Source organism: Pristiophorus japonicus, unplaced genomic scaffold (genome assembly GCF_044704955.1).
Source record: "Pristiophorus japonicus isolate sPriJap1 unplaced genomic scaffold, sPriJap1.hap1 HAP1_SCAFFOLD_770, whole genome shotgun sequence".
Classification (NCBI taxonomy): Eukaryota; Metazoa; Chordata; class Chondrichthyes; family Pristiophoridae; genus Pristiophorus; species Pristiophorus japonicus.
The window spans coordinates 80,397-104,610 of record NW_027254687.1 but is presented as its reverse complement, the minus strand read 5'-3'; the positions used below and the strand labels follow the sequence as shown (position 1 = coordinate 104,610).

The 24,214-nt window shown below is 54.9% G+C and overlaps 1 protein-coding gene across 1 annotated transcript in view; it reads left to right on the top strand.

Moving 5' to 3' along the window:
- Window positions 1-19,797, top strand: part of clcf1 (cardiotrophin-like cytokine factor 1) — a 37,927-nt gene extending 18,130 nt beyond the window's left edge. Inside the window, exon 3 of the mRNA XM_070874309.1 lies at window positions 18,544-19,797. Coding sequence (XP_070730410.1) covers window positions 18,544-18,969 — 426 coding nt within the window. The 3' untranslated portion in view covers window positions 18,970-19,797. The remainder of the gene's footprint in view (window positions 1-18,543) is intronic.
- The last annotated feature ends 4,417 nt before the right edge of the window (window positions 19,798-24,214 follow it).

Genomic DNA, 24,214 nt, shown 5'->3' with positions numbered 1-24,214 from the left:
CCTACACCCCTCCCTATCTCCGTAACCCCCTCCAGCCCCTACATCTCCCTATCTCCGTAACCACCTCCAGCCCCTACACCCCTCCCTATCTCTATCACCTCCTGCAGCCCCTACACCCCTCCCTATCTCTGTAACCTCCCCCAGCCTCTACACCCCTCCCTATCTCTGTAACCTCCTCCAGCCCCTACACCCCTCCCTATCTCTGTAACCCCTTCCAGCCCCTACACCCCTCCCTATCTCTGTAACCTCCTCAAGCCCCGATACCCCTCCCTATCTCTGTAACCCCCTCCAGCCCCTAAACCCCTCCCTATCTCTGTAACCTCCTCCAGTCCCCACACCCTCCCTATCTCTGTCACCTCCTCCAGCCCCGACACCCGTCCCTAGCTCTGTAATATCCTCCAACCCCTACACCCCTCCCTATCTCTGTCACCTCCTCCAGCCCCGACACCCGTCCCTAGCTCTGTAATATCCTCCAACCCCTACACCCCTCCCTAGCTCTGTAACCTCCTCCAGCCCCTACACCCCTCCCAATCTCTGTAACCTTCTCCAGCCCCTACACCCCTCCCTATCTCTGTAACCCCCTCCAGCCCCTACACCCCTCCCGAGCTCTGTAATCTCCTCCAGCCCCTACACCCTCCCTATCTCTGTAACCTCCTCCAGCCCCTACACCCCTTCCTATCTCTGTAACCCCCTCCAGCCCCTACACCCCTCCCTATCTCTGTAACCTCCTCCAGCCCCTACACCCCTCCCTATCTCTGTAACCTCCTCCAGCCCCTACACCCCTCTGTATCTCTGTAACCCCCTCCAGCCCCTACACCACTCTGTAACCTCCTCTAGCCCCTGCACCCCTCCCTATCTCTGTAACCTCCTCCAGCCCCTACACCCCTCCCTATCTCTGTAACCTCCTCCAGCCCCTACACCCCACCCTATCTCTGTAACCTCCTCCAGCCCCTACACCCCTCCCTATCTCTGTAACCTCCTCCAGCCCCTACACCCCTCCCTATCTCTGTAACCCCTTCCAGCCCCTACACCCCTCCCTATCTCTGTAACCTCCTCCAGCCCATACACCCCTCCCTATCTCTGTAACCCCTTCCAGCCCCTACACCCCTCCCTATCTCTGTAACCCCTTCCAGCCCCTACACCCCTCCCTATCTCTGTAACCTCCTCCAGCCCCTACACCCCTCCCTATCTCTGTAACCCCTTCCAGTCCCTACACCCCTCCCTATCTCTGTAACCTCCTCCAGCCCCTACACCCCTCCCTATCTCTGTAACATCCTCCAGCCCCTACACCCCTCCCTATCTCTGTAACCCCTTCCAGCCCCTACACCCCTCCCTATCTCCTCCAGCCCCTACACCCCTCCCTATCTCTGTAACCTCCTCCAGCCCCTACACCCCTCCCTATCTCTGTAATCTCCTCCAGCCCCTACACCCCACCCTATCTCTGTAACATCCTCCAGCCCCACAACCCCCCCCGAGATGTCTGCACTGCTCTAATTCTCCCTCCTGACCATCCCTGATTATAATCGCTCCACCATCGGTGGCCGTGCCTTCAGCTGCCTGGACCCCAAACTCTGGAGCTCCCTCCCTGAACCTCTCCGCCTATCTCTGCACCTTTAAGACCTTCTAATAAGCCCCGCCTTGGAATAAGCATCTCATGTCCCCCTCTTTGTTTCTGTGTTCATTGACGCGGCTGTGTGTGTGTGTGTGTGTGACGGGGGAGCTGTGTGTGTGTGTGTGTGTGAGGGGGGGCTGTGTGTGTGTGAGGGGGGGCTGTGTGTGTGTGTCTGTGTGAGGGGGCTGTGTGTGTGTGTGTGTGAGGGGGGGCTGTGTGTGTGTGTCTGTGTGAGGGGGGGCTGTGTGTGTGTGAGGGGGGGCTGTGTGTGTGTGTCTGTGTGAGGGGGGGCTGTGTGTGTGTGAGGGGGGGCTGTGTGTGTGTGTCTGTGTGAGGGGGCTGTGTGTGTGTGTGTGGGGGAGCTGTGTGTGTGTGTGTGTGTGAGGGGGGGCTCTGTGTGTGTGTGTGAGGGGGGGCTGTGTGTGTGTGTGTGTCTGTGTGAGGGGGCTGTGTGTGTGTGTGTGGGGGAGCTGTGTGTGTGTGTGTGTGTGAGGGGGGCTCTGTGTGTGTGTGTGAGGGGGGGCTGTGTGTGTGTGTGTGTCTGTGTGAGGGGGCTGTGTGTGTGTGTGAGGGGGGGCTCTGTGTGTGTGTGTGAGGGGGGGCTGTGTGTGTGTGTGTGTCTGTGTGAGGGGGCTGTGTGTGTGTGTGTGTGAGGGGGCTGTGTGTATGTGTGTGTTTGTGTGAGGGGGCTGTGTGTGTGTGTGGGGGAGCTGTGTGTGTGTGTGTGTGTGAGGGGGCTGTGTGTGTGTGTGTGTCTGTGTGAGGGGGCTGTGTGTGTGTGTGTGGGGGAGCTGTGTGTGTGTGTGTGTGTGAGGGGGGGCTCTGTGTGTGTGTGTGAGGGGGGGCTGTGTGTGTGTGTGGGGGGGAGCTGTGTGTGTGTGTGTGTGTGAGGGGGGGCTCTGTGTGTGTGTGTGAGGGGGGGCTGTGTGTGTGTGTGTGTGTGAGGGGGGGCTCTGTGTGTGTGTGTGAGGGGGGGCTGTGTGTGTGTGTCTGTGTGAGGGGGGGCTGTGTGTGTGTGAGGGGGGGCTCTGTGTGTGTGTGTGAGGGGGGGCTGTGTGTGTGTGTCTGCGTGAGGGAGAGCTGTGTGTGTGTGTGAGGGGGGGCTGTGTGTGTGTGTCTGTGTGAGGGAGAGCTGTGTGTGTGTGAGGGGGGGCTGTGTGTGTGTGTGTGAGGGGGGGCAGTGTGTGTGTGTGTGTGTGAGGGGGGGCTCTGTGTGTGTGTGTGAGGGAGAGCTGTGTGTGTGTGAGGGGGGGCTGTGTGTGTGTGAGGGGGGGCTGTGTGTGTGTGAGGGGGGGCTGTGTGTGTGTGTGTGTGTGAGGGGGGGCTGTGTGTGTGTGAGGGGGGCTGTGTGTGTGTGTGAGGGGGAGCTGTGTGTCTGTGTGAGGGGGGGCTGTGTGTGTGTGAGGGGGGCTGTGTGTGTGTGTCTGTGTAAGGGGGCTGTGTGTGTGAGTGTGAGGGGGCTGTGTGTGTGTGTGTGTCTGTGTGAGGGGGCTGTGTGTGTGTGTGAGGGGGGGCTGTGTGTGTGTGTGTGTGTGTGTCTGTGTGAGGGGGCTGTGTGTGTGTGTGTGTCTGTGTGAGGGGGCTGTGTGTGTGTGTGTGTGAGGGGGCTGTGTGTGTGTGTGTGTCTGTGTGAGGGGGCTGTGTGTGTGTGTGTGAGGGGGCTGTGTGTGTGTGTGTGTCTGTGTGAGGGAGCTGTGTGTGTGTGAGGGGGTGCTGTGTGTGTGTGTGTGTCTGTGTGAGGGGGCTGTGTGTGTGTGTGTGTGAGGGGGCTGTGTGTGTGTGTGTGTCTGTGTGAGGGGGCTGTGTGTGTGTGTGTGTGAGGGGGCGGTGTGTGTGTGTGTGTCTGTGTGAGGGGGCTGTGTGTGTGTGTGTGTCTGTGTGAGGGGGCTGTGTGTGTGTCTGTGTGAGGGGGCTGTGTGTGTGTGTGTGTCTGTGTGAGGGGGCTGTGTGTGTGTGTGTGTGAGGGGGCTGTGTGTGTGTGTGTGTGAGGGGGCTGTGTGTGTGTGTGTGTGAGGGGGCTGTGTGTGTGTGTGTGAGGGGGCTGTGTGTGTGTCTGTGTGAGGGGGCTGTGTGTGTGTGTGTGTCTGTGTGAGGGGGCTGTGTGTGTATGTGTGTGAGGGGGCTGTGTGTGTGTGTGTGTGTGTGTGAGGGGGGGCTCTGTGTGTGTGTGTGAGGGGGGGCTGTGTGTGTGTATCTGCGTGAGGGAGAGCTGTGTGTGTGTGTCTGTGTGAGGGAGAGCTGTGTGTGTGTGAGGGGGGACTGTGTGTGTGTGAGGGGGGGCTGTGTGTGTGTGTCTGTGTGAGGGGGGGCTGTGTGTGTGTGTCTGTGTAAGGGGGCTGTGTGTGTGTGTCTGTGTGAGGGGGCTGTGTGTGTGTGTCTGTGTGAGGGGGCTGTGTGTGTGTGTCTGTGTGAGGGGGCTGTGTGTGTGTGAGGGGGCTGTGTGTGTGTGTGTGTCTGTGTGAGGGGGCTGTGTGTGTGTGTCTGTGTGAGGGGGCTGTGTGTGTGTGTCTGTGTGAGGGGGCTGTGTGTGTGTGTGTGAGAGGGCTGTGTGTGTGTGTGTGTCTGTGTGAGGGGGCTGTGTGTGTGTGTGAGGGGGGCTGTGTGTGTGTGTGTCTGTGTGAGGGGGCTGTGTGTGTGTGTGTGAGGGGGCTGTGTGTGTTTGTGTGAGGGGGCTGTGTGTGTGTGTGTGTCTGTGTGAGGGGGCTGTGTGTGTGTGTGTGAGGGGGCTGTGTGTGTGTGTGTGTCTGTGTGAGGGGGCTGTGTGTGTGTGTGTGAGGGGGCTGTGTGTGTGTGTGTGAGGGGGCTGTGTGTGTGTGTCTGTGTGAGGGGGCTGTGTGTGTGTGTCTGTGTGAGGGGGCTGTGTGTGTGTGTGTGTTTGTGTGAGGGGGCTGTGTGTGTGTGTGAGGGGGGCTGTGTGTGTGTGTGTGTGTCTGTGTGAGGGGGCTGTGTGTGTGTGTGTGAGGGGGCTGTGTGTGTGTGTCTGTGTAAGGGGGCTGTGTGTGTGTGTCTGTGTGAGGGGGCTGTGTGTGTGTGTCTGTGTGAGGGGGCTGTGTGTGTGTGTGTGAGGGGGCTGTGTGTGTGTGTGTGAGGGGGGCTGTGTGTGTGTTTGTGAGGGGGCTGTGTGTGTGTGTCTGTGTGAGGGGGAGCTGTGTGTGTGTGTGTGAGGGGGGGCTGTGTGTGTGTGAGGGGGCTGTGTGTGTGTGTGTCTGTGTGAGGGGGCTGTGTGTGTGTGTGAGGGGGGCTGTGTGTGTGTGTGTGTCTGTGTGAGGGGGCTGTGTGTGTGTGTGTGAGGGGGCTGTGTGTGTGTGTGTGTCTGTGTGAGGGGGCTGTGTGTGTGTGTGTGAGGGGGCTGTGTGTGTGTGTCTGTGTGAGGGGGAGCTGTGTGTGTGTGTGTGAGGGGGGCTGTGTGTGTGTGAGGGGGCTGTGTGTGTGTGTGTGAGAGGGGGCTGTGTGTGTGTGTCTGTGTGAGGGGGAGCTGTGTGTGTGTGAGGGGGCTGTGTGTGAGTGTGTGTGTGTGAGGGGGCTGTGTGTGTGTGAGGGGGCTGTGTGTGAGTGTGTGTGTGTGAGGGGGGCTGTGTGTGTGTGTGAGGGGGCTGTGTGTGAGTGTGTGTGTGTGAGGGGGCTGTGTGTGTGTGTGAGGGGGCTGTGTGTGAGTGTGTGTGTGTGAGGGGGCTGTGTGTGTGTGAGGGGGCTGTGTGTGAGAATGTGTGTGAGGGGGGCTGTGTGTGTGTGAGGGGGCTGTGTGTGAGTGTGTGTGTGTGACGGGGGGCTGTGTGTGTGTGAGGGGGGGCTGTGTGTGTGTGTGAGGGGGGGCTGTGTGTGTGTGTGAGGGGGAGCTGTGTGTGTGTGTGAGGGGGGACTGTGTGTGTGTGAGGGGGGGCTGTGTGTGTGTGTGAGGGGGAGCTGTGTGTGTGTGTGAGGGGGAGCTGTGTGTGTGTGTGAGGGGGGCTGTGTGTGTGTGTGAGGGGGGCTGTGTGTGTGTGTGAGGGGGCTGTGTGTGTGTGTGAGGGGGGGCTGTGTGTGTGTGTGAGGGGGAGCTGTGTGTGTGTGAGGGGGGCTGTGTGTGTGTGTGAGGGGGGGCTGTGTGTGTGTGTGAGGGGGAGCTGTGTGTGTGTGTGAGGGGGGGCTGTGTGTGTGTGTGAGGGGGGGGGCTGTGTGTGTGTGAGGGGGGGCTGTGTGTGTGTGAGGGGGGGCTGTGTGTGTGTGTGTGTGAGGGAGCTGTGTGTGTGTGTGAGTGTGTGTGTGTGAGGGGGCTGAGTGTGTGTGTGTGAGGGGGCTGTGTGTGTGTGTGTGAGGGGGGGCTGTGTGTGTGTGTGAGGGGGGGCTGTGTGTGTGTGTGTGAGGGGGGCTGTGTGTGTGTGTGAGGGGGGGCTGTGTGTGTGTGTGAGGGGGGGCTGTGTGTGTGTGTGAGGGAGGGCTGTGTGTGTGAGGGAGGGCTGTGTGTGTGTGTGACGGCGGGGCTGTGTGTGTGTGTGAGGGGGCTGTGTGTGTGTGTGAGGGGGGGGCTGTGTGTGTGTGTGAGGGGGCTGTGTGTGTGTGTGAGGGGGGGCTGTGTGTGTGTGTGACGGCGGGGCTGTGTGTGTGTGTGAGGGGGAGCTGTGTGTGTGTGAGGGGGGGCTGTGTGTGTGTGAGGGGGCTGTGTGTGTGTGTGAGGGGGAGCTGTGTGTGTGTGAGGGGGGGCTGTGTGTGTGTGTGAGGGGGAGCTGTGTGTGTGTGAGGGGGGGCTGTGTGTGTGTGTGAGGGGGAGCTGTGTGTGTGTGAGGGGGAGCTGTGTGTGTGTGAGGGGGGGGCTGTGTGTGTGTGTGAGGGGGCTGTGTGTGTGTGAGGGGGGGCTGTGTGTGTGTGTGAGGGGGGGCTGTGTGTGTGTGTGAGGGGGAGCTGTGTGTGTGTGTGAGGGGGGGGCTGTGTGTGTGTGTGAGGGGGGGCTGTGTGTGTGTGTGAGGGGGGGCTGTGTGTGTGTGTGAGGGGGGGGCTGTGTGTGTGTGTGAGGGGGAGCTGTGTGTGTGTGTGAGGGGGGGCTGTGTGTGTGTGTGAGGGGGGGGCTGTGTGTGTGTGTGAGGGGGGGCTGTGTGTGTGTGTGACGGCGGGGCTGTGTGTGTGTGTGAGGGGGAGCTGTGTGTGTGTGAGGGGGGGCTGTGTGTGTGTGAGGGGGCTGTGTGTGTGTGTGAGGGGGAGCTGTGTGTGTGTGAGGGGGGGCTGTGTGTGTGTGTGAGGGGGAGCTGTGTGTGTGTGAGGGGGGGGCTGTGTGTGTGTGTGAGGGGGAGCTGTGTGTGTGTGAGGGGGAGCTGTGTGTGTGTGAGGGGGGGGCTGTGTGTGTGTGTGAGGGGGGGCTGTGTGTGTGTGTGAGGGGGGGCTGTGTGTGTGTGTGAGGGGGAGCTGTGTGTGTGTGTGAGGGGGGGGCTGTGTGTGTGTGTGAGGGGGGGCTGTGTGTGTGTGTGAGGGGGGGCTGTGTGTGTGTGTGAGGGGGGGCTGTGTGTGTGTGTGAGGGGGAGCTGTGTGTGTGTGTGAGGGGGGGCTGTGTGTGTGTGTGAGGGGGGGGCTGTGTGTGTGTGTGAGGGGGGGCTGTGTGTGTGTGTGAGGGGGGGCTGTGTGTGTGTGTGAGGGGGGGGCTGTGTGTGTGTGTGAGGGGGAGCTGTGTGTGTGTGTGAGGGGGGGCTGTGTGTGTGTGTGAGGGGGAGCTGTGTGTGTGTGTGAGGGGGAGCTGTGTGTGTGTGTGAGGGGGGGCTGTGTGTGTGTGTGAGGGGGGGGCTGTGTGTGTGTGTGAGGGGGGGCTGTGTGTGTGTGTGAGGGGGGGGGCTGTGTGTGTGTGTGAGGGGGGCTATGTGTGTGTGTGAGGGGGGGCTGTGTGTGTGTGAGGGGGGCTGTGTGTGTGTGAGGGGGGGCTGTGTGTGTGTGAGGGGGGCTGTGTGTGTGTGTGAGGGGGGGCTGTGTGTGTGTGAGGGGGGGCTGTGTGTGTGTGAGGGGGGCTGTGTGTGTGTGAGGGGGGGCTGTGTGTGTGTGAGGGGGGGCTGTGTGTGTGTGTGTGTGTGAGGGGGCTGTGTGTGTGTGTGAGGGGGAGCTGTGTGTGTGTGTGTGTGTGAGGGGGCTGTGTGTGTGTGTGAGGGGGGGCTGTGTGTGTGTGTGAGGGGGGGCTGTGTGTGTGTGTGAGGGGGGGCTGTGTGTGTGTGTGTGTGTGAGTGGGGGCTGTGTGTGTGTGTGTGAGGGGGGGCTGTGTGTGTGTGTGAGGGGGGGGCTGTGTGTGTGTGTGTGAGGGGGGGCTGTGTGTGTGTGTGAGGGGGGGGCTGTGTGTGTGTGTGAGGGGGGGCCGTGTGTGTGTGTGAGGGGGCGGGGCTGTGTGTGTGTGTGAGGGGGGGCTGTGTGTGTGTGTGAGGGGGGGCTGTGTGTGTGTGTGAGGGGGGGCTGTGTGTGTGAGGGGGGGCTGTGTGTGTGTGTGAGGGGGGGCTGTGTGTGTGTGTGTGACGGCGGGGCTGTGTGTGTGTGAGGGGGGGGGGCTGTGTGTGTGTGTGAGGGGAAGGCTGTGTGTGTGTGAGGGGGCTGTGTGTGTGTGAGGGGGCTGTGTGTGTGTGAGGGGGGGGCTGTGTGTGTGTGTGAGGGGGGGCCGTGTGTGTGTGTGAGGGGGAGCTCTGTGTGTGTGTGTGTGTGTGAGAGAGGGGGGGCTGTGTGTGTGTGTGTGAGGGTGGTGCTGTGTGTGTGTGTGTGTGGCCGGGGTGTGTGTGTGTGAGAGAGGGGGGGCTGTGTGTGTGAGAGAGGGGGGGCTGTGTGTGTGTGTGTGTGTGAGAGAGGGGGGGCTGTGTGTGTGTGTGTGAGAGAGGGGGGGCTGTGTGTGTGTGTGTGTGTGTGATCCTGTGTGCGTGTCTGACTGTCTGTGTGCACCTGTTCCTGTGTGTCTGTCTGGGTCTCTGTCTGTGTGTCTGCCTGTGTGCGCCTGTTCCTGTGTGTCTGTCCTGTATATCTGTCTAAGTGTCTGTCTGTGTGTATCTGTGTGTGTGTGGCTGTCTGTTTCTATGTCTGTCTGTGCATCTATGTGTGTGTCTGCCTGTGTCTGTGTGTGCACCTGTCTGTGTGTCTGTTCCTGTGTGTCTGTCTATCTGTGTGTGTCTGTCTGTGTCTGTTCCTGTCGGTGTCTGTGCTTGTGTGTCTGACTCTGTGTGTGTGTGTCTGTCGGTATGTCTGTCTGTGTGTGTGTCTGTCGGTATGTCTGTCTGTGTGCGCGTGTCTGTTCCTGCGTGCATCTCTGTGTTCCTGTGTGTGTGCCTGTTCCTGCGTGTCTGTCTGTGTTGCTGTCTGTGTTTCTCCGTGCCTGAGTGTGTGGCTGTGTTTCTGTATGTTCCTGTGTTGCTATCTGTGTTTCTGTGTATGTCTGTATGTCTGGTCAGTCTGTGTGTGTGTGTCTGCATGTCTGTCTGTGTGATATCTTTATATAGCTACGAACAAGCACACTCTACAAGACGGCTCCTTAACAAAACTGTCACATGACCTTTGTCACATGACATGCCACATGACCTTTTATTATTACTAATCAGTAGTTGCATTACATCAGTAGTCCACTCGGGGGAGCTCTATATTGCACTTCTCCCTCCTTAATGAAGAAGTAATTATAACAGCATAACGATCATATATAACGTGCATGGTTCGACACAACAAAAGAATGGACATATGTTTCCATATTTACAAATCAAACTTAACCACTGCGCCTCTGTTTTGAAGAGGATACCTTTGCTTTCGAACAGAACTTTCCAAACTTGGTGTCGAACTGAGACTCATTCTAGGCTGATCCTGAGGAGAGTTTTTCTCCGAGGACAATCCTTGATCTACCTGTGGACTCTCTCCAACTTCAGACTGTTTGTCTGCCTGACTCGGACTTAAATTGTGACTTTCTCTTGAACTTGTTTCTAGTACATCTGATGTAGGATTTGCTACTGGTACTCTACTTGTAACAAGACTATCTGACTCATCAGAAATAATCGCATCATTCCTACTTTCAACTCCTTCCACATCTGTCGGTAAAATATGATCAATGTGAAGAAACCTAACCTTTCCATGATCAAACGTCTTGACCAAGTATGTGCGAGGACCACATATCTTCACCAGTCTTCCTGGTAATCAACTTTAACCATTTATGGTGATGGTTCTTCACTCTCACCTTCTGATTTAATTTCACACTTCTCTCTCTTACTCTACCTCTATCATGATTCGCTTTCTGTCTTAATTGTTTCCCTTCCACTGACTGTGCCAAGTTTGGCTTTAACAACGAGAACCTGGTTCATGGCTGTCATTTGAGAAACAACTCTGCTGGTGGTTTACCAGTAGTATGAGGAGTATTATGATACGTAATTAGAAAATTTGCCGATTTGTGGTCCACGACAACTACAGTTTCTTTGGATTTGGATCCAACATTTGCTGGATGAGGGCACGTTTTACAACTTGTACTGTGCGCTCTGCTGCACCATTTGAAGCAGGGTGCTACGGTGGAACTTTGGTACGTTTCACACCATTTCTGCTCATGAGTTGTGCAAATTGTTCTGAACAAAATTGCGGCCCATTATCAGACACAATTTCTTCTGGGATGGCATATGAAGAAACCAACCTCGTGTTTTACTTGTTATTTTCCACATCGGGAACACCTCTACCCGCTTCGAATGACTATCAATCACAATGAACAATTGTTGTCCTTCTAGCTCAGCAAAATCTTCATGTAACCTTTGCCACACCCTGGGAGGCCATTTCCATGGCTGTAATGGTACTGGTGGTGGTTGCTTGCTTACCGATTGACACGTCGTACACGATGTACTCTATATCTTTATCAAGACCTGGCCACCATAAATAACTGCGTGCAAAACTCTTGGTCAAGCATATTCCCAGGTGCTGGTCAAGGAGGTCTCCTAATAATTTGGGCCTGAAGTTATTTGGAATAGTCACTCTTGCACCCCACATGATGCAATCTTTATCCACTGATAATTAATTCCTACAAATGAAGTATGGATGAATATCTTTACCTGATACCTGGTTTGGCCAGTCATTTGCTATGTAATCATACACCTTTGACATAACTGAGTCACGTTTGGTTGCTCTACCAATAGAGTCAGCTGTGACTCATGAATGTATGAAAAATAGAACATTTCTTCTACCTTAGAGATAATGTTCTCAGTTTCTAGTCTTTTGAGTTCTTGCTTAACATTCTCCTTGAGTAGGTATTGTATGGGATGTGGCTTGCAGTAAACAGGTCTAGCGTCCTTCTGCACTCTGACACTCGCCTTGAAGCCTTGGATAGAACTGCCTGTTGAGCAGAATATCTTCGGATGCTGCTTGATGACGTCACCTTTCGATGCAAGTTTCGTTTCCACACGAAAATTCCAGTCCAGCTTCAGTGATCCACACCAATTTCTGCCTATTAAGGCAGGCTTGTCTCCTGCCACCGCTGAGAGGGGCAAGGTCTGAAATTGATCCTTGTATTTCACCAGTACGGTGATACGTCCTACAACAGGGATTTGATCTCCTGAGTGGCCTCACCTCCTCTCCTGAGTAGCTCTATCTTCGATTCCTCCAGTGGAAAATCACGCAACGTGTCGAGATATAGCGATTCCGGTACTACACTCACGGATACACCAGTGTCAATTTCCATGGGTATCCTGCTTCATGCAATGTCTACTTGGATGACAATACTTTGCGAATCGTTGCTAGATATGCTTGTGCTCCTGATGATGTGCATCTCCTCCTCCTGTTGCTTCTCTCCCATGCTATGTAGTCTCTGGCGATTTCTAGTTATAGCATTGAATATCGGTTCACTCTTCAGTCGGCATGGCTTCGAACGATGCCCAGTTTTCTTGCAGATGAAACAATCTGCCTTCACGTATGGACAACTTTGAGCAATGTGTTGTCCCAGGCACCGATAGCAGGACTTCAATGCTCCGTTGCCGAGGCCTTGGGGCCTAACTGCCTTTTACTTCTAACCTGCAGGCGATTCACCTCAGTTGTCTGAGGACCGGAAATGGCATGAAATTCTCGGGAATATTGGTCGGCCATATCCATTGACAAGCTAAATCAAAAGTCAAAGTTAGGGGTTGGCAACAACTTTCTGATAATCGCTGGATAGCTTATTAAAATCTACCATGTACTCAGTGATACTTTCATGGGAAATAGGAGGTGTGTGGGGTGACCTGACCCATCCACCTCCATGGCACGAACCTGGTATTGCAGTACTTCCAGGAACGGTGCTTGGGTTCTAGGCCTTTTGGCTAAGAGCATTAGCGCAGGGTGATCCTTGATGTGTGCAAGGTGACCTCTGGCGTTTGTGATTTGACAAAGAATTGGAAAGATTGGCTACGAAAAATTAAAAAAAAAAAAAAAAATTAATTGATTTTGTGTTCAAAAACGACAACATTCAGCAATTTCCAGGGGCGCATGACTGTAGTGTTGTTCTAATTTGGTTAGAATCCCCGTTAGCGGTGTGTTCTTTGGCTTGATGGGAACAAGCACATTTTTCAGGGTATCATACCTGCTTCAGTCCAGAAAATAGCCCGTTTCCTTTCTAACACTACGGTTTTCATTTTCGACAATACGATTTGCAGTGAAAAACTTTTCCAGCCACTCCACATGCGCTCCGAAAGTCTCCATTTTCCCCAAGTGCCGTATTATTCCCATAGGCGTGGTCATCAGGATTCTGGCAACACAGTTCAGCCAAGTGTGCTTGAAATTTACTTTGGATTTTTAGCTGTTCTGCAAAACAACGACTCTCCGTTGGTTGGCAGGATCATCCACCAACAAAAATCTCAGCTAACGAATCCAATGATGCTATCCTCGTTGCCAATCTGTGATATCTTTATATAGCTACCAACCAACACACTCAACAAGATGGCTCCTTAACTAGCCTGTCACATGGCTTTGCCACGTGACCAATTATTATTACTACATCAGTAGTCGCATTACGTTATTAGTCCATTAGGTGGAGTTCTATTACAGTCTGCGTGTCTGCCTGTGTATCTGTTTGTTTATCTGCGTGTCACTGAGTGTGTGTCAGTCTATGTGTCAGTCTGCGTGTGTGTGTGTATGTAAGTGTGTGTGTGTGTGTGTGTGAGTCAGTCTGTGTGTGTGTCTGTGAGTCAGTGTGTGTGTGTGCGCGTCAGTCTGTGCGCGCGACAGTCTGTATGTGTGTGTGTGTCAGTCTGTGTGTGTGTCTGTGTGTGCGTCAGTCTGTGTGTGCGTGTGTGTGTCAGTCTGTGTGTGTGTGTGTGTCACTCTGTGTGTGTGTCTGTGTCACTCTGTGTGTGTGTGTGTCACTGTGTGTGTGTGTGTCACTCTGTGTGTGTGTGCATGTGTGTGCGTCACTCTGTGTGTGTGTCTGTGTCAGTCTGTGTGTGTGTGTCACTCTGTGTGTGTGTGTGTCACTCTGTGTGTGTGTGTGTGTGCGTCACTCTGTGTGTGTGTGTCACTCTGTATGTGTGTCAGTCTGTGTGTGTGTGTGTGCGTCACTCTGTGTGTGTGTGTGTGTCACTCTGTGTGTGTGTCAGTCTGTGTGTGTGTGTGTGTCAGTCTGTGTCACTCTGTGTGTGTGTGTCACTCTGTGTGTGTGTGTGTGTGTGTGCGTCACTCTGTGTGTGTGTCACTCTGTGTGTGTGTGTGTGTGTGCGTCACTCTGTGTGTGTGTCACTCTGTGTGTGTCCGTCTGTGTGTGTGTGCGTCACTCTGTGTGTGTGTGTGTGTGTGTGCGTCACTCTGTGTGTGTGTGTGTGTGTGCGTCACTCTGTGTGTGTGTGCGTCACTCTGTGTGTGTGTGTGTGTCACTCTGTGTTTGTGTGTGCGTCACTCTGTGTGTGTGCGTCACTCTGTGTGTGTCAGTCTGTGTGTGTGTGTGTGTCAGTCTGTGTGTGTGTGTGTGTCACTCTGTGTGTGTGTGTCACTGTGTGTGTGTGTGTCACTCTGTGTGTGTGTCAGTCTGTGTGTGTGTGCGTCAGTCTGTGTCTGTGTGTGTGTATGTGTCAGTCTGTGCATCAGTCTGTGTGTGTGTGTGTGTCACTCCGTGTGTGTGTGTGTCAGTCTGTGTGTGTTTCACTCTGTGTGTGTGTCAGTCTGTGTGTGTGTGTGTCAGTGTGTGTGTGTGTCAGTGTGTGTGTGTGTCACTCTGTGTGTGTGTGTCTGTGTGTGTGTCAGTCTGTGTGTGTGTCAGTCTGTGTGTGTGTGTCACTGTGTGTGTGTGTGTGTGTCACTCTGTGTGTGTGTATCACTGTGTGTGTGTGTCACTCTGTGTGTGTGTGTCACTCCGTGTGTGTGTGTGTGTGTGTGTGTCAGTCTGTGTGTGTGTGTCACTCTGTGTGTGTGTGTGTGTGAGTCAGTCTGTGTGTGTGTCTGTGAGTCAGTGTGTGTGTGTGCGCGTCAGTCTGTGCGCGCGACAGTCTGTATGTGTGTGTGTGTCAGTCTGTGTGTGTGTCTGTGTGTGCGTCAGTCTGTGTGTGCGTGTGTGTGTCAGTCTGTGTGTGTGTGTGTGTCACTCTGTGTGTGTGTCAGTCTGTGTGTGTGTGTGTGTGTCTGTGTCACTCTGTGTGTGTGTGTGTCACTGTGTGTGTGTGTGTCACTCTGTGTGTGTGTGCATGTGTGTGCGTCACTCTGTGTGTGTGTCTGTGTCAGTCTGTGTGTGTGTGTGTCACTCTGTGTGTGTGTGTGTGTCACTCTGTGTGTGTGTGTGTGTGCGTCACTGTGTGTGTGTGTCACTCTGTATGTGTGTCAGTCTGTGTGTGTGTGTGCGCGTCACTCTGTGTGTATGTGTGTGTCACTCTGTGTGTGTGTGTGTGTGTCACTCTGTGTGTGTGTCAGTCTGTGTGTGTGTGTGTGTCAGTCTGTGTCACTCTGTGTGTGTGTGTCACTCTGTGTGTGTGTGTGTGTGTGTGTGCGTCACTCTGTGTGTGTGTCAGTCTGTGTGTGTGTGTGTGCGTACGTCACTCTGTGTGTGTGTCACTCTGTGTGTGTGTCAGTCTGTGTGTGTGTCTGTGTGTGCGTCAGTCTGTGTGTGTGTGTGTGTGTCTGTGTCACTCTGTGTGTGTGTGTGTCACTGTGTGTGTGTGTGTCACTCTGTGTGTGTGTGCATGTGTGTGCGTCACTCTGTGTGTGTGTCTGTGTCAGTCTGTGTGTGTGTGTGTGTGTCTGTGTCACTCTGTGTGTGTGTGTGTCACTGTGTGTGTGTGTGTCACTCTGTGTGTGTGTGCATGTGTGTGCGTCACTCTGTGTGTGTGTCTGTGTCAGTCTGTGTGTGTGTGTGTCACTCTGTGTGTGTGTGTGTGTCACTCTGTGTGTGTGTGTGTGTGCGTCACTCTGTGTGTGTGTGTCACTCTGTATGTGTGTCAGTCTGTGTGTGTGTGTGTGCGTCACTCTGTGTGTATGTGTGTGTCACTCTGTGTGTGTGTGTGTGTGTCACTCTGTGTGTGTGTCAGTCTGTGTGTGTGTGTGTGTCAGTCTGTGTCACTCTGTGTGTGTGTGTCACTCTGTGTGTGTGTGTGTGTGTGTGTGCGTCACTCTGTGTGTGTGTCACTCTGTGTGTGTGTCAGTCTGTGTGTGTGTGTGTGCGTACGTCACTCTGTGTGTGTGTCACTCTGTGTGTGTGTCAGTCTGTGTGTGTGCGTCACTCTGTGTGTGTGTGTGTGTGTGCGTCACTCTGTGTGTGTGTGTGTGTGTGCGTCACTCTGTGTGTGTGTGCGTCACTCTGTGTGTGTGTGCGTCACTCTGTGTGTGTGTGTGTGTCACTCTGAGTGTGTGTGTGTGTCACTCTGTGTTTGTGTGTGCGTCACTCTGTGTGTGTGTGTGCGTCACTCTGTGTGTGTCAGTCTGTGTGTGTGTGTGCGTCACTCTGTGTGTGTGTGTGTGTCACTCTGTGTGTGTGTGTCACTGTGTGTGTGTGTGTCACTCTGTGTGTGTGTCAGTCTGTGTGTGTGTGTGCGTCAGTCTGTGTCTGTGTGTGTGTATGTGTCAGTCTGTGCATCAGTCTGTGTGTGTGTGTGTGTGTGTCACTCCGTGTGTGTGTGTGTCAGTCTGTGTGTGTTTCACTCTGTGTGTGTGTCAGTCTGTGTGTGTGTGTGTCAGTGTGTGTGTGTGTCAGTGTGTGTGTGTGTCCCTCTGTGTGTGTGTGTCTGTGTGTGTGTCACTCTGTGTGTGTGTCAGTCTGTGTGTGTGTGTCACTGTGTGTGTGTGTGTGTGTCACTCTGTGTGTGTGTATCACTGTGTGTGTGTGTCACTCTGTGTGTGTGTGTCACTCCGTGTGTGTGTGTGTGTGTGTGTGTGTCAGTCTGTGTGTGTGTGTCACTCTGTGTGTGTGTGTGTGTGAGTCAGTCTGTGTGTGTGTCTGTGAGTCAGTGTGTGTGTGTGCGCGTCAGTCTGTGCGCGCGACAGTCTGTATGTGTGTGTGTGTCAGTCTGTGTGTGTCTGTGTGTGCGTCAGTCTGTGTGTGCGTGTGTGTGTCAGTCTGTGTGTGTGTGTGTGTCACTCTGTGTGTGTGTCAGTCTGTGTGTGTGTGTGTGTGTCTGTGTCACTCTGTGTGTGTGTGTCACTGTGTGTGTGTGTGTCACTCTGTGTGTGTGTGCATGTGTGTGCGTCACTCTGTGTGTGTGTCTGTGTCAGTCTGTGTGTGTGTGTCAGTCTGTGTGTGTGTGTGTCACTCTGTGTGTGTGTGTGTGTCACTCTGTGTGTGTGTGTGTGTGCGTCACTCTGTGTGTGTGTGTCACTCTGTATGTGTGTCAGTCTGTGTGTGTGTGTGTGTCAGTCTGTGTCACTCTGTGTGTGTGTGTCACTCTGTGTGTGTGTGTGTGTGTGTGTGCGTCACTCTGTGTGTGTGTCACTCTGTGTGTGTGTCAGTCTGTGTGTGTGTGTGTGTGTGTGTGTGTCGCTCCGTGTGTGTGTGTGTCAGTCTGTGTGTGTTTCACTCTGTGTGTGTGTCAGTCTGTGTGTGTGTGTGTCAGTGTGTGTGTGTGTCACTCTGTGTGTGTGTGTCTGTGTGTGTGTCAGTCTGTGTGTGTGTGTCACTGTGTGTGTGTGTCACTCTGTGTGTGTGTGTCACTGTGTGTGTGTGTCACTCCGTGTGTGTGTGTGTGTGTGTGTGTGTCAGTCTGTGTGTGTGTCACTCTGTGTGTGTGTCAGTCAGTGTGTGTGTGTGTGTGTGCGTCACTCTGTGTGTGTCAGTCTGTGTGTGTGTGTCACTGTGTGTGTGTGTGTCACTCTGTGTGTGTGTGTCACTGTGTGTGTGTGTGTGTGTGTGTGTGTGTCAGTCTGTGTGTGTGTGTGTGTGCATCAGTCTGTGTCTGTGTGCGTTAGTCTGTGTCTGTGTGTATGTGTCAGTCTGTGCATCAGTCTGTGCGTGTGTGTGCGCGCGTCAGTCTGTGTGTGTGTGTTTGCGTCACCCCGTGTGTGTGTGTGCATCAGTCTGTGTGTGTGTGTGTGTCACTCTGTGTGTGTGCGCGTCACTCTGTGTGTGTGCGCGTCACTCTGTGTGTGAGTGTCACTGTGTGTGTGTGTGTGTGTGTCAGTCTGTGTGTGTGTGTGTGTCAGTCTGTGTGTGTGTGTGTGTGTGTGTGAGTGTGTGTGTGTGCGTCAGTCTGTGTCTGTGTGTGTGTATGTGTCAGTCTGTGCATCAGTCTGTGTGTCTGTGTGTGCGCGCGTCAGTCTGTGTGTGTGTGTCACTCCGTATGTGTGTGTGTGTCAGTCTGTGTGTGTGTGTGTCACTCTGTGTGTGTGTCAGTCTGTGTGTGTGTGTCAGTGTGTGTGTGTGTGTGTCACTCTGTGTGTGTGTCACTGTGTGTGTGTGCGTCAGTCTGTGTGTGTGTGCGTTAGTCTGTGTCTGTGTGTGTGTATGTGTCAGTCTGTGCATCAGTCTGTGCCTGTGTGTGCGTGCGTCAGTCTGTGTGTGTGTGTGTGTGCGTCACTCCGTGTGTATGTGTGCGTCAGTCTGTGTGTGTGTGTGTCACTCTGTGTGTGTGTCAGTCTGTGTGTGTGTGTGTCAGTCTGTGTGTGTATGTGTCACTCTGTGTGTGTGTGTGTGTGTGTGTGTCACTGTGTGTGTGTGTCACTCTGTGTGTGTGTGTGTGTGTCACTTTGTGTGTGTGTGTATGTGTCACTCTGTGTGTGTGTCAGTCTGTGTGTGTGTCACTCTGTGTGTGTGTGTATGTGTCACTCTGTGTGTGTCAGTCTGTGTGTGTGTCACTCTGTGTGTGTGTATGTGTCACTCTGTGTGTGTGTCAGTCTGTGTGTGTGTCACTCTGTGTGTGTGTGTGTGTGTGTGTCACTCTGTGTGTGTGTGTCACTCTGTGTGTGTGTGTGTGTCACTCTGTGTGTGTGTGTCACTCTGTGTGTGTGTGTGTGTCACTCTGTGTGTGTGTGTGTGTGTGACTCTGTGTGTGTGTCACTCTGTGTGTGTGTGTGTGTGTCACTCTGTGTGTGTGTGTGTGTCACTCTGTGTATGTGTGTATGTGTCACTCTGTGTGTGTGTGTGTGTGTGTGTGTGTGTCAGTCTGTGTGTGTGTCACTCTGTGTGTGTGTGTGTGTGTGTGTGTGTCACTCTGTGTGTGTGTGTGTGTGTCACTCTGTGTGTGTGTCAGTCTGTGTGTGTGTGTGTGTGTGTCACTCTGTGTGTGTGTATGTGTGTGTGTATGTGTGTGTGTGTGTGTGTCAGTCTGTGTGTGTGTGTGTGTGTGTGTGTGTCACTCTGTGTGTGTGTCAGTCTGTGTGTGTGTCACTCTGTGTGTGTGTGTGTGTGTCACTCTGTGTGTGTGTATGTGTGTGTGTATGTGTGTGTGTGTGTGTGTCAGTCTGTGTGTGTGTGTGTGTGGATGTGTCAGTCTGTGTGTGTGTGTGTGTGGATGTGTCAGTCTGTGTGTGTGTGTATGTGTGCGTCAGCCGTGACCCTTGCGACCTGCCCAGCCTGACGGCCCACCCTTGCGCCATGTGTTTTCTTGCAGAGGCGGCTCCAGGGACCCCCCTTCAGCCGGCCCGGCTTCCAGGGCCCCGGCGACAGGGAGGAGGGGGACGGCGACGTGGAGGAGGGGGCCTGGCTGCGGGCCGAGCACCGGGCCTACTCCGGCCTGGCCCGGGACCTGGCGCTGGTGCTGGAGGAGCAGCGGGAGCTGAACCCCGGCCGGGCCTCGCTGCGGCTCCTGGACGAGCTGGCCTACTTCGCCGTCAACACCCGGGGCCTGGCGGCCAACCTGGAGCAGCTGCTGGCGGGCCTGGGGCCCGGCCCCAGCCCGCCCGCCCTCCCCCCAGACCTCGCCCCCAGCAGCAACTGGGAGAAGAAGCTCCGCGGCCTGGAGGTCTGCGTCCGCTGCAGCCGCTGCCTCGGGGCCTCCGAGGAAGGCTTCGCCGCCCTGGTCGCCAAGTCCGCCTGACCCCCCGGCCCTCGGCAACGGCAGAGGGCAAAGGTCGGAGGGCGGCCAACCTGCAGAAGGGACGACACTCCCGTTTCCACGGACCCCAACGGCAGAACCCCCCCCACCACCCCCCCTGCTCACTCTGCACGTCCTGATTGGCTGCTCAGAAGCGCGGTCACCGTCGAGATGCAGGTACGCCCCCCCCACCCCCCGCCACCAGCCAAGGCATGCACAGCAAGATCCCACAAGCAGCCAACGTGACAAGCGGCCAGGATACACCTGGCACTCTGCGTGTTTGGAACGTGATGTTGGTTCAGGGGTAAACCGATCGGGCCCCCGGGGACACTGTGTGGGCGGGGGAAGGGAGGGGGGTTAGCGAATACCCACCCCCCCCCCCACCCACCGCCCTTTGCCCCTTCTTCCCCAACTGCGCCATGGGAGTTTACGTCACGGCCTGCGCAGGGCAGAGACGGGAACTTCCTCGTCTCATCCCGGTGGGGCTACACGTGCGGAGGGGCTGTGTGGGGTGGGCGGTGAGTCCCAGCTCCTGCCTCGTGCCTCCTCACGGGTGAAAAGGGGGACTGTGTTGTTATTCTTATGGAGTAGAGGGAGCTTTGCGCCGTATCCAACCCGAATTGTAGCCAGAGGGGGGAAAGGACAGTGTATCTAACGCACTGTGACACCCGGTCCCAGAGGGGGAAAGGACAGTGTATCTAACGCACTGTGACACCCGGTCCCAGAGGGGGAAAGGACAGTGTATCTAACGCACTGTGACACCCGGTCCCAGAGGGGGATAGGACAGTGTATCTAACGCACTGTGACACCCGGTCCCAGAGGGGGAAAGGACAGTGTATCTAACGCACTGTGACACCCGGTCCCAGAGGGGGAAAGGACAGTGTATCTAACGCACTGTGACACCCGGTCCCAGAGGGGGAAAGGACAGTGTATCTAACACACTGTGACACCCGGTCCCAGAGGGGGAAAGGACAGTGTATCTAACGCACTGTGACACCCGGTCCCAGAGGGGGAAAGGACAGTGTATCTAACGCACTGTGACACCTGGTCCCAGAGGGGGAAAGGACAGTGTATCTAACGCACTGTGACACCCGGTCCCAGAGGGGGAAAGGACAGTGTATCTAACGCACTGTGACACCCGGTCCCAGAGGGGGAAAGGACAGTGTATCTAACGCACTGTGACACCCGGTCCCAGAGGGGAAAGGACAGTGTATCTAACGCACTGTGACACCCGGTCCCAGAGGAGGAAAGGACAGTGTATTTAACGCACTGTCACACCTGGTCCCAGAGGGGGAAAGGACAGTGTATCTAACGCACTGTGACACCCGGTCCCAGAGGGGTGAATCCAGTTGGCTGCTGGATGCCTTCAGTTATTTCGCAGAGTAAACTGCCACAGATAAATCTGTAACGCACATCTGTATCCAGGGTGACATTGTGCAGTGAATGAATCAATTCCTGGGGCTGTTATGAATTGTGTAACCCGGGTGTTGTCGATTCAAAGCTCTGTACTCCAGTGTAATCCTGCGTGTTAATGCAACCCTCTCTTCAGTTTATGGGTCTGTTTAACTTTCCACTTTGAGCAATGCCGGTTTAGCTCCCGGCTGATATTCTCTTATTGTGCCATCGTCAGTAATTAAACTCGATTAAGACTAAGGAGTAGGTGATTACATTTCCTAATCACAGAGTTGGGCAAACACAGCACACAATGAGATCACTGCTCAGGGGTAACAGACACCTGAATATTGGACACATTCCCAGAGACACAGGGCGCAGTTTTCCCCAGCGATTTGTGCTGTTTTTTTTGAGCTGACTGCTCTTTTTGGCCGTAGTTGAGAATCCCCAGTTTCCCCGATCAATTTGCACCGGTGTAACTCAGTTCGTAACAATTCTTTTTGGTCAGTTTTTTTTTCAGCCGAAGGGATTGTAACTGGCCACCTGCGCCGATTCTGGCCATTTAGGGAAGTTTGGCCAGATGAGAGTGACTCCAGTTCTGTTTAGGCCAGTGTATGTGGCCTCTGCAGAAACACCTTCTGGAGAGTTAAATAAATCGGTGCAGTAAGGGAATCGGTGCAGTAAGGGAATCGGTGCAGTCAGGGAATCGGTGCAGTAAGGGAATCGGTGCAGTAAGGGAATCGGTGTAAGGGAATCGGTGCAGTCAGGGAATCGGTGCAGTCAGGGAATCGGTGCAGTGAGGGAATCGGTGCAGCGAGGGAATCGGTGCAGTGAGGGAATCGGTGCAGTGAGGGAATCGGTGCAGTAAGGGAATCGGTGTAAGGGAATCGGTGCAGTCAGGGAATCGGTGCAGTCAGGGAATCGGTGCAGAGAGGGAATCGGTGCAGTGAGGGAATCGGTGCAGCGAGGGAATCGGTGCAGTGAGGGAATCGGTGCAGTGAGGGAATCGGTGCAGCGAGGGAATCGGTGCAGTGAGGGAATCGGTGCAGCGAGGGAATCGGTGCAGTGAGGGAATCGGTGCAGTGAGGGAATCGGTGCAGTAAGGGAATCGGTGTAAGGGAATCGGTGCAGTCAGGGAATCGGTGCAGTCAGGGAATCGGTGCAGTCAGGGAATCGGTGCAGAGAGGGAATCGGTGCAGTAAGGGAATCGGTGCAGTCAGGGAATCGGTGCAGTCAGGGAATCGGTGCAGTGAGGGAATCGGTGCAGTGAGGGAATCGGTGCAGTGAGGGAATCGGTGCAGTGAGGGAATCGGTGCAGAATCGGTGCAGCAAGGGAATCGGTGCAGTAAGGGAATCGGTGCAGTGAGGGAATCGGTGCAGTGAGGGAATCGGTGCAGTCAGGGAATCGGTGCAGTCAGGGAATCGGTGCAGTCAGGGAATCGGTGCAGTGAGGGAATCGGTGCAGTGAGGGAATCGGTGCAGTGAGGGAATCGGTGCAGTGAGGGAATCGGTGCAGTGAGGGAATCGGTGCAGAATCGGTGCAGCAAGGGAATCGGTGCAGTAAGGGAATCGGTGCAGTGAGGGAATCGGTGCAGTAAGGGAATCGGTGCAGTAAGGGAATCGGTGCAGTGAGGGAATCGGTGCAGTGAGGGAATCGGTGCAGTAAGGGAATCGGTGCAGTGAGGGAATCGGTGCAGTGAGGGAATCGGTGCAGTAAGGGAATCGGTGCAGTAAGGGAATCGGTGCAGTGAGGGAATCGGTGCAGTGAGGGAATCGGTGCAGTGAGGGAATCGGTGCAGTGAGGGAATCGGTGCAGTAAGGGAATCGGAGCAGTAAGGGAATCGGTGCAGTCAGGGAATCGGTGCAGTGAGGGAATCGGTGCAGTGAGGGAAACGGTGCAATAAGGGAATCGGTGCAGTAAGGGAATCGGTGCAGTCAGGGAATCGGTGCAGTCAGGGAATCGGTGCAGCAAGGGAATCGGTGCAGCCAGGGAATCGGTGCAGCCAGGGAATCGGTGCAGTAAGGGAATCGGTGCAGTAAGGGAATCGGTGCAGTAAGGGAATCGGTGCAGTAAGGGAATCGGTGCAGTAAGGGAATCGCTGCAGTGAGGGAATCGGTGCAGCAAGGTGCAGCAAGGGAATCGGTGCAGCCAGGGAATCGGTGCAGTAAGGGAATCGGTGCAGTAAGGGAATCGGTGCAGTAAGGGAATCGGTGCAGTAAGGGAATCGGTGCAGTCAGGGAATCGGTGCAGTCAGGGAATCGGTGCAGTGAGGGAATCGGTGCAGTAAGGGAATCGGTGCAGTGAGGGAATCGGTGCAGTGAGGGAATCGGTGCAGTAAGGGAATCGGTGCAGTAAGGGAATCGGTGCAGTAAGGGAATCGGTGCAGTAAGGGAATCGGAGCAGTAAGGGAATCGGTGCAGTGAGGGAATCGGTGCAGTGAAGGAATCGGTGCAGTGAGGGAATCGGTGCAGTGAGGGAATCGGTGCAGTGAGGGAATCGGTTCAGTGAGGGAATCGGTGCAGGGAGGGAATCGGTGCAGTGAGGGAATCGGTGCAGTGAAGGAATCGGTGCAGTGAAGGAATCGGTGCAGTCAGGGAATCGGTGCAGTCAGGGAATCGGTGCAGTCAGGGAATCGGTGCAGGAAGGGAATCGGTGCAGTGAGGGAATCGGTGCAGTGAGGGAATCGGTGCAGTGAGGGAATCGGTGCAGTGAGGGAATCGGTGCAGTGAGGGAATCGGTGCAGGAAGGGAATCGGTGCAGTAAGGGAATCGGTGCAGTAAGGGAATCGGTGCAGTGAGGGAATCGGTGCAGTGAGGGAATCGGTGCAATGAGGGAATCGGTGCAGTCAGGGAATCGGTGCAGTCAGGGAATCGGTGCAGTAAGGGAATCGGTGCAGTCAGGAAATCGGAGCAGTGAGGGAATCGGTGCAGTAAGGGAATCGTTGCAGTAAGGGAATCGGTGCAGTCAGGGAATCGGTGGGAATCAGTGCAGTAAGGGAATCGGTGCAGTAAGGGAATTGGTGCAGTAAGGGAATCGGTGCAGTAAGGGAATCGGAGCAGTAAGGGAATCGGTGCAGTCAGGGAATCGGTGCAGTAAGGGAATCGGAGCAGCAAGGGAATCGGTGGGAATCGGTGCAGTAAGGGAATCGGTGCAGTAAGGGAATCGGAGCAGTAAGGGAATCGGTGCAGTAAGGGAATCGGTGGGAATCGGTGCAGTAAGGGAATCGGTGCAGTAAGGGAATCGATGCAGTGAGGGAATCGGTGCAGTAAGGGAATCGGTGCAGTAAGGGAATCGGAGCAGTAAGGGAATCGGTGCAGTAAGGGAATCGGAGCAGTAAGGGAATCGGTGCAGTGAGGGAATCGGTGCAGTGAGGGAATCGGTGCAGTAAGGGAATCGGAGCAGGAAGGGAATCGGTGCAGTAAGGGAATCGGTGCAGTGAGGGAATCGGTGCAGTGAGGGAATCGGTGCAGTATGGGAATCGGAGCAATAAGGGAATCGGTGCAGTAAGGGAATCGGTGCAGTAAGGGAATCGGTGCAGTAAGGGAATCGGAGCAGTAAGGGAATCGGTGCAGTAAGGGAATCGGAGCAGTAAGGGAATCGGTGCAGTCAGGGAATCGGTGCAGTATGGGAATCGGAGCAATAAGGGAATCGGTGCAGTGAGGGAATCGGTGCAGTAAGGAAATCGGAGCAGTCAGGGAATCGGTGCAGGAAGGGAATCGGTGCAGTGAGAGAATCGGAGCAGTGAGGGAATCGGAGCAGTGAGGGAATCGGTGCAGGAAGGGAATCGGTGCAGTGAGGGAATCGGAGCAGTGAGGGAATCGGAGCAGTGAGGGAATCGGTGCAGTAAGGGAATCG